Genomic DNA, 13,126 nt, shown 5'->3' on the forward strand with positions numbered 1-13,126 from the left:
TTTACATTTTTATTGTTCCAATAGTTATATTTATTTACACTCTTTTACCATCCTGGTTTCATTTTTTTTGTTTTTTATTACTTTTATTTTTTTTTTTTATTTGTGACTTATTTTATTTGGTTTCTGAACTATTGGATGAATTAGAGCGTGAGTCTCTAGATTTATAACTGTCTTCTTCATTTCTTTCTTTACTTTTTATATCATTGTCATCATTACTAACTTTTTTATTAATACTATTTTTTTTTTGAGTTATATCATGTTCATGTTTTACTGATATAGTTTTTCCATCGATTTGACCTCCATCCATATATTCTATTGCAGTTTTTGCATCATCAGGGTTTTCAAACTCAATTTTAGCATAAACTAAATTATCATTTTCTTCTTTATTTAAATTATCATCATTAGATACATAATTTACATCAACTAATTTTCCAAAATTCATAAATATTTCTTTCAAATGTTCTACACTTGTATTCTTTGTTAAGTTATAAACATATAAACAGTTGTCAACCATATTCCTTTTTTTTTTTTAAATGGAAAATTGTAAAACTAAAGTGGTATTAGAAAAATTAAACAAAGCAAAGCTCTCTATAAAATAATAAAAATAATGAAAAAATAATAATACTTTTGCAAAATCCCTTAAACGTAGGAATATGTAAATTTTCTCTTTCTTTTTCTCTACATAATTATAATTTTAAATTATTTTAGGTACGTTTTCAAAATTAGCATGCATAGTATATATGTTTGCTTATTTTATACGATATATATATATGTGCTTATTTATTACAACAATTGACAGCTCTCTATATATAATTATTTAAATTAATTTTTTAATTTTTTTAATAAAATAACACTATAGTCATTACCATCATTATTATTGCTACTTCTTTTTTTTGTAAATTTATACGTATGTATAGTAAAAGAGAAAATATATGACGATTTTAATGAGTAATGAAAAACATGGAATTATATTTTATGTGCCTATATTAAATATTGTTTTATTATGACAAATATATAGTCTTATTATTTTGGCGGTATATTTTTTGTATCCCCTTCTGGCTTTCAAAAGGGAGGGTGAAAATGCTCAGAGGAAATAAGCCAAAGCTTACACAAAAAAGAATCATAATATATTTGAGAATTAAATTAAAAAACAATTTAAAAATTAAACATAGTTGATGAAAAAATGTCATAAAAGAAAAAAACTCGTACATATGCAATGTTTTATGCATATTAAAATTTGTACAAAAAAAAATATACATTTTCAATAAACTTTATAATCATATCCGTTTTACAACTAATTTATTTGACAAACAAAACACTCATATATGTAGAGAGTTACATAAATATATATTCATGTATAGGAAGGCAAATAAATTATTTCAATGCACAAATATTTATAAAAAACAAAAAAAAAATATGCACTGAAATATTTAAGTTGGCAAATGATTATAAAGGTCACACCCATTGGCTTGTATTGCAGACTATGCCAGCAGCTTGCTACTATTTATTTGCATGTATTGCATGTATTGCTTGTATTTGTTTGTATTATCTTGCATTTTTTAGAGAATTTTCATTTGATCTTTTTAGACTCCGAACTATTTGGTACTTGTTCTACAACTAGATTCTTCTTTGTCGCTTTTTTATATAAACATAATTGGAAACAAAAAACAAAAAAAATAAAATCGTCTGCAAAGGCATTAAACTTGTGTATAGTTGGCATACGAAGTAAAAGTGCAAATATATCATCCGTTATTACATTTAAAAATAATGGAAAAATATAAATAAGTGATAAATGTGGAACTGTCTTTGTTATATAATTTGCTATAATATTTTGACACATAAACATAAAGTTAAATATATATGAGCATTCTCCAATTGTTAATAAAAAAAATGAATAAAAAGAATCGTATTTTTTATAAAATATATTATATATAAAGATTAAAGGACTAATTAAAATCATAATGGTTTGAATTTTTCTTTTTACAACAGTTTCAATCTTTTTTAATGTATCATCTTTTTCCTTTATATTTGCCTTGCTAATAATTATATGTGGATACTCTTCTAACAATTTGATTTCATATTTGATGATATATTTCCACACACACATTCCAATGTCTATTAAATAAAATACCATAATTATTTTGCTATTATTATTTTCATAATTATTATTTAAATATAATAAAATAAATATAGAAGATATAATTTTTAATAATACTATATTAGGGTAAAATAAATATAAAGAACTTAAAATATTCCAACTTTTTATATCATATAAAAAAATTATTATATTTATTATACTTATTGTTATAATAATAATGATTAATATTATATAAATATATATGGAAATATTTTCAAATAAATATATAGCCAAACTATCAATATCATAAGAAATAATCTTGTATTTTTTTTTTAAATATTTTATATTAAACAATATTATGTTTAATAAGCTATAATGACTATAACTTATTGGCTCAAATTCTACTCTAATAATATAAGGTGATAAATTTTTATTTTTTTCTTGATTAATTTTATTATTATTTACAAATATATATTCATTATTAAATTCTATATCATCATTAAAATGTGTTGGAAGAAAATATTTCTCTGTTAATGTGTCTAAAAAAATATTTGAAAAAATGCTAATTTTATTAATATTTATATCATTATATTCTATTATTGGTCCAAACTTAATTTTGTTAGGAATATGTAATAATTCTTTGTTATATTTTTCATTATCATCGATTTTGTCTTCTTCTTCCTTTTGATTTAATTCCTCAGACGTATTATCCTCACCAACTAGCCATTTCCATAAATTTTTTTTTTTTTTTATTTTGGTGGTGTAATCATATTGAGAGTTCTCAATTTTTGCTATCAATTTGGTAATACATCCGTGTCTATGCAATTCCCCATTTAAATATGTTATAATATGTAAATAAATATTTTTATTTTTATTAATTAATGATTTAGGTAATGCAATATCGACTGATGGATATTTTGTGTCTGAAGAAAATGGCCATATACCACTAATATAGCTACTATTGTTTTGAGATTTATTTTTTTTTATGTTTTGTTTGTTTTTATTTATATCATTTTTTTGGACTTGTACATCATCCCAGCTATATTTAACATTGTTAAGGTTATATACATTGATAAAGTGTTTATCCTTTTTAATATGTTTTCCATTTATATACTTATTTAAATCGATATGTTCTATCAATGATAAATAAAAATGGTAATCGAGCTTATCATTTTTTTTTATTTCATTTTTGAATGGCTTGTACATATAATATTGACTTGATATATCCCCATCTTTATTATTTATATATTTATTTTTAATCTCTGAATAATATATTGGCGTTTTTATGTGTTCATAAATCCCATAAAAACTATACAATAAATAATAAAATATTATTCCTATTATAAATTTAATCATTCTTTTAAAGCTATTTCTTATACGTATTTGTCCCTTATATCTTTTTTACTCGATATATTTTATTTATTATCCCTTTGGGGGTTATTATTTTTTTTTCTTCATTCTAAAATGTATAACAATATATAAATGTTACATGTGGATGATGATGATGATGATATACATTTGTGTGTTCTCCCAATTTATATATACATGCATATATTAAAATTGTAAATTTTTCATAATTACAAAAAATGGGGTATAAAATGAAAAATTCTGACCTGTTCATAAAAAATATTCACAAATAAAAAAAATAATACAATAAAAAAAAGCACCCTTAAAATAATTAAAAAAAAATTAATAAAAAAATATACGTCAAATAGCTAAATAAGTTACACCCATTGTGTAATATAAAGGGTAAATATAACAATGTAACTATAACTGTTATTTTAATACATGAAAAAAATACAATAATATGGATTTTTTTATATTGACCCCTAACTTAACATTTTATTAATATATTATGTACATATATTTTCATTTTCCCCCCCTTAATATAGTGTTTATACTCTTTCTCCTCAATACTACTATTTTGTTTCTTTGTAATTTACTTTTCATTTTCTCTATTTTAATTAGTATAATATAAATCCATTCCTTTACATTCATATGTTTAACCTCTTTAATTTAATAAAATAATATTTATATTATTCCAACCCATAATGGGTATCTTCATAATGTCTTTATACATATTTATTTTCTTTACTCTCAATATTTTCCGGTTTGGGTGATTGAAATAAGCAAAGGCAAAATGTAATGTTCCCCTTTTTTCACACAAAATAAACACACTTTTCGCGTGTTTTAATTATGTACATTATTTATATTAGCTAGCTATATATTTTTTTTTTATTAAAATATATTGCATGCTCATAAATTATTCATTATAATTATTGCTGTTAATACTTTTTTGATATTTTATTTATTGTTATTTTTTTTTTCCTCATTCCTATGGTGTTATTTTGATTTTTTGTCTTTTCCTTAATCTATTTATTTAATCAGCTTCAATTTTAAAATAGTCATTATTCTTGTCTTTTTCCATCCATTACTTATAACACTTTGAATTAAAAAAAAAAAACATATCTATATATAGAGACAAATAAATAAGGATTAATAATACTTTTCATCCATAAAAAAAAATTTTCATATAATATTTCAACGATTATTATAAGTATTGTCAATAACTGGTAGTATTGTATTGATATGTTTATGTATGGACCTATAGCTATTATATACATTTTTAGGGAAAATGGAAATAAAAGGGAATAATAATAACTTAGAAAAGGAAACTAATTTTGAAATAAACAATATAAATAGAATAATTTTAGATATATTATGCACAGAAGCAATAAGAAAAATTAAATTTATTCTTCATATATTAAAAGAAATACTAAAAAAAAAAACAAATGTCTTACATGTGTATATAACCAATAATATTGATCATTTGTCTACTGAAAAAAAAAGAAAGGAAATGTAAATTCACACTTTAATCATTTTTATGTGTATAGTATGGTTATGTATATACCTAAATATAGTGGTGCTTAAAAAATATAAATATTATAAATATATGCTCATACATTTTTATCTTATTAATTTTTAAAACACAAATAAAAAACTGCTTTTAGATTTAACTCGTTGCAAGATCAAATTGAGTTATGCGAAAATGAAAATGACTATAATAATATAAAAGACAAAATTCAGGAATACATTAATTCTATAAATGAAACAAATGAAATATTATGTCAAAATTCCCCTGTCGATAGAAACATAAAGGTTATGCATATATACACACACATGCCATATTTATATGTATTTGGAATGTATATAAGAAAATATTATTTCTCTATTTCATGCCACTTCAATAATTTAAATCCATTTACTTTGTCTAAAATCATTGTTTGAAATGCTACACCATTTTAACCATATAAAATTATGCCCAAAAAATATTCATAACATTTTTATCACATGCATATACATTCCATTTTTCTATACTTTTTGTACAGGAGAATAGAGACAAAATAATAGAAGATGGCCATTTACTTTTAAAAATTTTTAAGAAAATAAAAAAACTAGATTTTATATCTGTTTTGAACGAACTTAGCATATTTAAAAATGATGAAAACCTTCTTTTGAATGTAACACAAAAAAAGAAAAAAATAATAATAAAAAAAAAAAAAAATGACAATTGTGATATAACAACATTGCTTTACTCTCTATGCAGCTAAATCAAAATGTGTACCACAAAAAGCAAATCATTAATATTTTAAAAAAACAAATAGAAGAACTAATCGAAAATACAAACAATAAAAAAGTAAAAATTTATGAGAAAATAGAACAAGTTGAAAAAAAGAAAAAAATATTTTTTGTAAAGTCTATGCTTTATTATATATATAAAAAAGAGTATGTTCAGGCAAATGTCTCAAATTTCAATATGGACGTAAAATTTAAACATGACTCAACTCAAACCTCAAAAGATAATATGGAAACAGAATTGACAACATATTATGATATTAACGAATACATTAAAATGTTTCTCAACAAAAGGAATGATAATGTAAGTACATAATCAAAATGTTCATTACTAACATTTTTCAAGTTATAAAATTTCCAAAAAATATGCATCATATTTTATCGTTTTTTTTTGAAGTTGCAAAATATCCATGATAGCTTAGTAGAATATTATGAAAAGGAGAAAATAAAAAAAATAAAAGAGTTAGAAGAAATAAAAAAAAAGGTGGATATTTCCATTTTGATTATTCAACAAAAAAAAGAAATAATTGTAAGAAAAAAAACATTAAGCATTATTTATATATATATATGTGCATTGAAATATGGCTTTTCATTTTTTAACCTCAGCTTAAATATGAGCAAGCAAACAAAGCACAGATAGAGGAAGAAAAAGTCAAATTAAGAAAAGAAATTGCTACGAAAGAATATTTAAAAACTTATAATGAATGTGTTTTGTTTTTACAAGATATAGGACGAAATAAAATAAGGGCTTATGAAGAAAGGAGAAAAAAACTTATGAAAAAAAAGCAAAAACCAAAAAATACAATCAGTTACAGAATGTGATACAATAACATGTATTACATTTTTACACATATAATCCCTTATTATGATTGCACCAAATAAATTATTTTAAAAGTGTAGCAAACACAAATTTGAGCAACATTTTAACATCCCATAAGATCAACCTCAAGATATTAAATAGACATAATTAAAGTAAAGAGAAATCATATTCATATACATTTTTTTATATGATTCTGATTTTGGAAATATGTCAAATATGTATAAATTTTTTTTCATTTTTTTTTTTTCCATATTTATTGATATATTTTCTGTATAACTTCGCTTCCTACATGATACTAGTTTATTATAATTAATAAAACTGCTTTTATAGCAAACTGGATCACCATCCTTTATAATGTCTTCCCTTTGTTCACGTTCACTACTGCTACAATAAGAGGAACTAATATTGTTGTTTATTTCATTTTTGTCATTCTTTATATTTATTCCATTCTTTATATTTATTCCATTCTTTATATTCATGTCATTGATTTGGGGTGCTCGCCACTCGTTTTTCGATTTTTTTTTTTTTGAAAGAACGAAAAAATTATCAACAGAATTTAAATGCTCAAAAAAATTAACAAAAAAAGAATATTGAAAATGTATATTCATAATGTTTTTTAAAAATTGCTCATCACATATTTCCCTTTGAAGGAAAGAGTCTATATGAGTTTGTTTGGATGTAAGAGAAAAATTAAAACTATTTGTATTTCCTAAACTGGTTATATTGTTTTTATTGGTAGGTGTAAAATTTGTTGTAATATGAGACATTCCTTGTATAAAGGAATTAAGCTTAACCTTATCTTTAAAAAAAAAAAAAGCTAAATTAATAATTATTAAATTATATTTTTTATTTTTATTTAATTTATATAACAAATTGGATAAATATATTTCATTATCAACATATTTTATATGTATGTTTTTTAAAATATTTTTTAATTCCTTCATAGTTATATATAACTTTCCTTTTATATTAAAATATTTTGTCTCTTTTATATTTCCCCTTTTGTAATCTTTCACTTTTTTAATATCCCAAATAGATTTATTTTCACAGCTATCATCATTTTTACACACATTATTATTTATATAATCGCTAGTTTTGTTTTTATTTTCAATTAAAACATTTAAAAAATTTAAAATAAAATTATAGTTTGGTGGAAATGTGTCTATTAATATTTTATTTCCCAAGTAAAGTATTTTTTTTCCTTCTCTCCATTTACCTTTTTCTTTTTTTTTTAAAACTTTAATTATAATGTCTAAAATTATAAATGTATTTATTGTAGGTAAAGTAAAACTGTCAAATAAAAAGCATTCCATCTTTTTTTTTATCAGTCTGGATATATTTTATATGATTTCCTTCCACAAAATATTTTACTAAATTTTAGTTTTATTTCAAAAGCTCGAACAATTTAGCAGATATATAAATTGCTTATCATGTACACATTCTTTATACTTCATTTTGATGTGTACATACAGAGAAAATAAAAGTGTAAAAACAAAAAATCGAAAAAGCGAATAATAAGCAATCAGGTTAAAATAAAAACATTAATTTTTTAAAACAAAAAACAGCCAAAAAACTAGGGAAAAAAAAACAGCTAAAAAAACTAGAGAAAAAAAACAGCTAAAAAATAGAGAAAAAAAAAACAGCTAAAAAAATAGAGAAAAAAAAACAGCTAAAAATAATAGGCAAAAAAGCTAGCTATTTTATTTTATTTTCTTCATAATAAACAAAAGAGATGATGTAAAAGTTTTGTAAAAATAATTATGTGTGTAAAAAAGGTGGGTAACAAAAATATAGATTAAGATTGAAAATAATTTTAAATAAACCCATTTTTAAGAGTTAAATAGTAGCTCAATAAAAAGGTGTGACACATTTTGTATTCCTAATTATTGGCTAATTAAAAATGTAATGTGTATATTTCACAAAATGGCAATATATCCTCTCTATAATAATGTAATTATTCTTTTTCTTTGAAAAAAAAGGTATAGAAATAATTGTAAATAAAGTCATTTTTAAAATAGTTATCTTGATTTGGTAAACATTTTTTTAGATCATTTTCCATAAAAAAAGATTGACTTATTGATATTTCTTTAATATTTTTTTTATTCAATATTTTTATAAAAAATAAAGGAAATATTTGATGGTAATTTTGTTCATTTATATAATCTATTTTCATTTTTCTAAATTGGGTTTTAAAAAGATAATAAAATTGAATAACGTGATAAAAATATTTGTTGCAACTATTTGGGTCAATTAAAAAATTATTATTCCTTACAAATTTTATATATTTAAAAAATATATTTAATGTTTTATATATATGAGAAATATTTTTTATTTCTTCATTTTTACTTCCATCATGTTTTAGGACATTGTGTTTGTTAGCAAATGTTGTAGTCGTATTAGTAATTATAGGATCATCCATATTTTCTCTTCCAAAATTAAATTCACATACTTGTTCATCATAATTATTGTGTTCTATTTGTAAAGTGGTATCCTTTAATTCCTCTTTTCTGATCCCCTCTAAATTCCAAAATTGGTGAGCCATAAAAGTAATATAAAAATTAATGCATGTAAAATATGTATTTAAATTATTATTGTACGAATAAGATTGGAGTGGCAATTGGCTTGATGATATATTCTTTAAATTGTTAACTTGTGTAATGTGTAGATGACTCAAATATGCTTCCGATATTTTATATGCAAATTTATTTAGACAATCACCATATATTTTATTAAATTGTTTATAATAATTATTATGAATACTTATAAATAATAGTTTACTAAAGAGATAAACCGAATTAACAAATATTGAGAGATCAAAATAAGTTGTATAAAAATAAACTAAATCTGATAATTCATCTTTATAATTATTGTTGTTCATATTGTTAATATAATTTTCAACATTTTTAGCGTTGCAACTTATATAAGTAGTATCAATATTATATCTACAAATATTTACAACACAATTTAAATTGTAAGTATAATAATTATGTGTGTAAATTTTTATCAACTGTTCCAATGTTTGATATCGTTGATCTGCTTCTAAAATGTTTTTTATAAAATTATTTGTTTGTAAACATATTATTAAAAATTTATATATATCTACAAAATGGGTTACAAACCAGTTTTCCTTGTCAATATCATTGATAATTTGGTCTGACTTTTTTATTTGACATTCTTGTTTTTGTAAATTATAAAATATGTTGATCAAAAATAAAACTTCATTTATTATTACATCAAGAAAGTCTTTATCATAAAAATATAGATTTGTTAAAGAAGATGAAAATAAAGAAATATTTTTCAAACTTATTTTTATTTTTTCATTAATACTACTATTGGTATGTAGAAACTTTTCAGTGTAATGGTTAGACAAATAGGTAGCCACTTTTTGAATATCTCTATCTTTTATTTCAATTTTTTTATTCTCATTAAAAATGTAAAAATTATTTATAAATCTGTAAACCCATTTAATTATATAATTTTTACTACAATTTATATTTTCACTATCATATGTTTTATTATTTTCAATTTGATTTTCTAAATATTCTTTACGTACACTTTTAATACTATTATAAATAAGACTGTTGTATTTGTTTATTATTTTTCTTTTATATATTGACATATTATTAAATTCATTTTGCTCATTTTCATTATTCATAAACATAAAATCATCAACATGAATTTGATTAGATTTTGAAATCATGTCAAGTATCCCTGTATATTTTTCTGAATCGTCAGGTTTGCACTCATACATTTTATTTATATAATTCGATATAATATTTGATTTATTTTTAAATATATTTTTATATTTTACCATGCACACACCTTTTAAAATTTTTATTTTTTTATACTTTTTCATACTTGATCCTCTTTTATCTTGTATATTTTTTTTACTCCGATTTTTAGCAACACCACTGCAAACTGATTTCTCCGTATATTTTTCACTTTTATATAGTTCTACAAAATGGGCAAGAAAAATAACATCATTAGGAAAGATAAGTAGTGGAAAATCAAAACAAAGTAGGTATAGCATAAAACAAAGTAAGACATAACACAAAACAATATAAATCATACCGTTGAAGTGCCTGCTGAACAGCTTTCTATTGTAGAGACGGATAAAGGCAGGATGAAAACCGTAAAAATATTTTAATATAAAATTGTTCCACATATTATTTTTCTTTTTGTTTTTATTATATAATTCTTTTGTTAAATCATGATTAACTTCATTTGGTATTCTAATTTTACTTTCCTTAAAACATTGTACATTCATATATTTAGTATTAGGAATTGGCTTATTTGTAGTATCATTATTATTTTTTTTTTTTTTTTTTAAATTTTCCAAACGATTTTTTTCTATTTCTCTATAACTAAAATGGAGACATCCTTTAGTTTTTTCTTTAGTTAGTTTATTAGACTGTTTATAATCATTAGATCGTGTCGAATATTTGTTGAGTTCTTTACAAGGTTGACGAGATAATTTAGTAGTTTTTTCTGTATGTATGATGGGCAATGAAATTGATCCTTTTGTTTTGTCTACAAGCTTTAAATTTGAATTTGCATTCTCTTTAATTTTGTTTATGATATGAAAAAAGCCAATATATTGATTTTCTTTTTTTTTTAAAATTTGTATATTATTTTTTTCTAATCGATTATTATATTTAGACACTTTTGAATAAAGCAAATAAAATTTAATTCTTCGAGACAATTCATTTAATTTAAAAATATCACGGTAATAACATTTTCCCATATATATAAATAGGGTTATATACATGTCTATATATTCAAAATTGAATGGGATATTACTTTTCATTTTATTCTGACTCACTATTTCATTATTAACAATATTTAAAGGATTTATTTTTAGTCTTGTTTCTTGGATATTTAAATGTAGTGGTAAATGTGATAAGCTGTTTATTTTTTTTTCACTTTTTTTGTCTTGAACTGTTATATAGGTGTCTCCTAACTTGTCATACGACACCTTTTGCGAACTTACATTTTTATGATCAAAGGCTGAGTTATGGTTGTCACTTATTTGTGAGTGTCCTTTTTCCAAACTAGCATACGCAATGGGTTGTGACTGATAAGGAGTTGTAGATCCATTTTTTGTTTGGTAGGGAGTTAAATAATTGATTTGAATATATTTGTCAAAAATAAAATTAAAAAAAGTTTCATCAAAATGGTTGAAAAAAGTTAATACTTTTATAATGTATAATATATTATCATAAGTATATTGATAAAAAGATTTAATAACAATAGTTAAAATACTTTTTAAAATGTTTGTGTCTTTAAAATTTTTTTTTTTTTTTATTTTTAAAATAGCTAGTATAGATTTAGCTGATAAATCGGTTTGATATTTTTCCATATATTTTTTAATAAATAAAAAAAAACTATTTTCTATTTTTATATTATTATATAATAATATATTTATATATTTTATAAAATAAGATTGATCCATTATATTTATATGTCTTTCTATATTTTTATGAATATTTTTAATTATATTTGAAAAATTATAAATATTATTCTCTATATTTACAATAACCACATTCAATAATAAAAAACTTTTATGTAATGTCAAGTGGGTAGCATAATAACAACACATGTCTAACAACCTATTATATATTTCATTTTTTATATTTGCTTTATTTAAAAAATGTACAACATATATAATATATTTTACGTCTTTATGATAATTGTCTGTTTCTTCTTCAACCATTCTTCCATATACAAACTGTGTAGTACTAGTTGAAAATTTTTTGAAATATGGATTAAGAGAAGTGTGTAAATTGTTGGTGGTTGTTTGTTGATTTAAATTAGCTAGAGATATAAAGGTGTCAAATATTTTTATATATTCTTCTACATATTTTAATGTTGGTATATAATTTAAAAGGGAGCAATAATATAAATAGTAGGATATATTTTTTTTATTGCCTTTATTTAATTTACATAACCAATAAAAATATTCGCTTGTACATTGTAAAAAAATTAAATTTTTATATTTTTTTTTTGCAAATATTTTTAATATAAATAATATTTCATTATCATAATATCTTGTTATATTTTTAATTACATATTTTGTAATAAATCGATATTTATATATATCATCATTTTCATTTAAATGTTTTGCATATCTTAAAAGGTATACCTTATTATTATAAATATCGTCTTCCGAATATTCTAAACAACTATCTATTCCTTTTTTAATCATATTATCTGTTTCTTGTCTTATCTCTTGATCATTTTTTATATCACACTCTACACTTTTTCTTTTTTCATTTTTACAAAGTATGTTCCCTTCTACATTTTTTATAAAGTTATTCTGATCCCATGGTATATTATTATTTTTTTTTTTTTTTGCAATCAAATCAAATATACTATCATTTTTAATAGCCCCCGTACTACTAAAACTATTTATTTTAAAAAAATATAAAAAATTTCTTTTTTTTGTTTGAACATTTTTTGTAACAACTTCTTTCCCTACTATTAAATATTTCATAATTCATCTCGTCTAGGTCTAATACTTTTCCTTATTATACTATTCACAAATATGTGTGTGTCACCATTTTACCGAATTTTCAAAGCAAACCAACTTCTAT

At 21.4% G+C, this 13,126-nt stretch overlaps 5 protein-coding genes across 5 annotated transcripts; 1 reads left to right on the forward strand and 4 right to left on the reverse strand.

Annotated features, from left to right (window-relative positions):
* Positions 1 to 112: 112 nt before the first annotated feature.
* On the reverse strand, positions 113 to 514 carry PVVCY_0902980 (RNA-binding protein s1, putative; the record flags this gene model as incomplete). The annotated part of the gene is made up of 1 exon (XM_008626637.1): positions 113 to 514. The coding sequence occupies one exon, from the start codon at positions 512 to 514 to the stop codon at positions 113 to 115; it is 402 nt and encodes a 133-aa protein (XP_008624859.1).
* A 1,056-nt stretch (positions 515 to 1,570) lies between these two features.
* On the reverse strand, positions 1,571 to 3,433 carry PVVCY_0902990 (conserved Plasmodium protein, unknown function; the record flags this gene model as incomplete). Its single annotated transcript, XM_008626638.1, has 1 exon — positions 1,571 to 3,433. One exon carries the CDS (start codon positions 3,431 to 3,433, stop codon positions 1,571 to 1,573), a length of 1,863 nt encoding a protein of 620 aa, XP_008624860.1.
* Positions 3,434 to 4,712: 1,279 nt separating this feature from the next.
* PVVCY_0903000 (conserved Plasmodium protein, unknown function) lies at positions 4,713 to 6,535 on the forward strand (the record flags this gene model as incomplete). The annotated part of the gene is made up of 6 exons (XM_008626639.1): positions 4,713 to 4,936; positions 5,089 to 5,236; positions 5,467 to 5,598; positions 5,685 to 6,017; positions 6,111 to 6,242; positions 6,320 to 6,535. The coding sequence occupies 6 exons, from the start codon at positions 4,713 to 4,715 to the stop codon at positions 6,533 to 6,535; spliced, it is 1,185 nt and encodes a 394-aa protein (XP_008624861.1).
* Positions 6,536 to 6,658: 123 nt separating this feature from the next.
* Positions 6,659 to 7,846, reverse strand: PVVCY_0903010 (conserved Plasmodium protein, unknown function; the record flags this gene model as incomplete). Its single annotated transcript, XM_008626640.1, has 1 exon — positions 6,659 to 7,846. One exon carries the CDS (start codon positions 7,844 to 7,846, stop codon positions 6,659 to 6,661), a length of 1,188 nt encoding a protein of 395 aa, XP_008624862.1.
* Positions 7,847 to 8,487: 641 nt separating this feature from the next.
* PVVCY_0903020 (conserved Plasmodium protein, unknown function) lies at positions 8,488 to 13,026 on the reverse strand (the record flags this gene model as incomplete). Its single annotated transcript, XM_008626641.1, has 2 exons — positions 8,488 to 10,487; positions 10,605 to 13,026. The coding sequence occupies 2 exons, from the start codon at positions 13,024 to 13,026 to the stop codon at positions 8,488 to 8,490; spliced, it is 4,422 nt and encodes a 1,473-aa protein (XP_008624863.1).
* Between the last annotated feature and the right edge of the window lie 100 nt (positions 13,027 to 13,126).

This window comes from Plasmodium vinckei (genome assembly GCF_900681995.1).
Source record: "Plasmodium vinckei vinckei genome assembly, chromosome: PVVCY_09".
Classification (NCBI taxonomy): Eukaryota; Apicomplexa; class Aconoidasida; order Haemosporida; family Plasmodiidae; genus Plasmodium; species Plasmodium vinckei.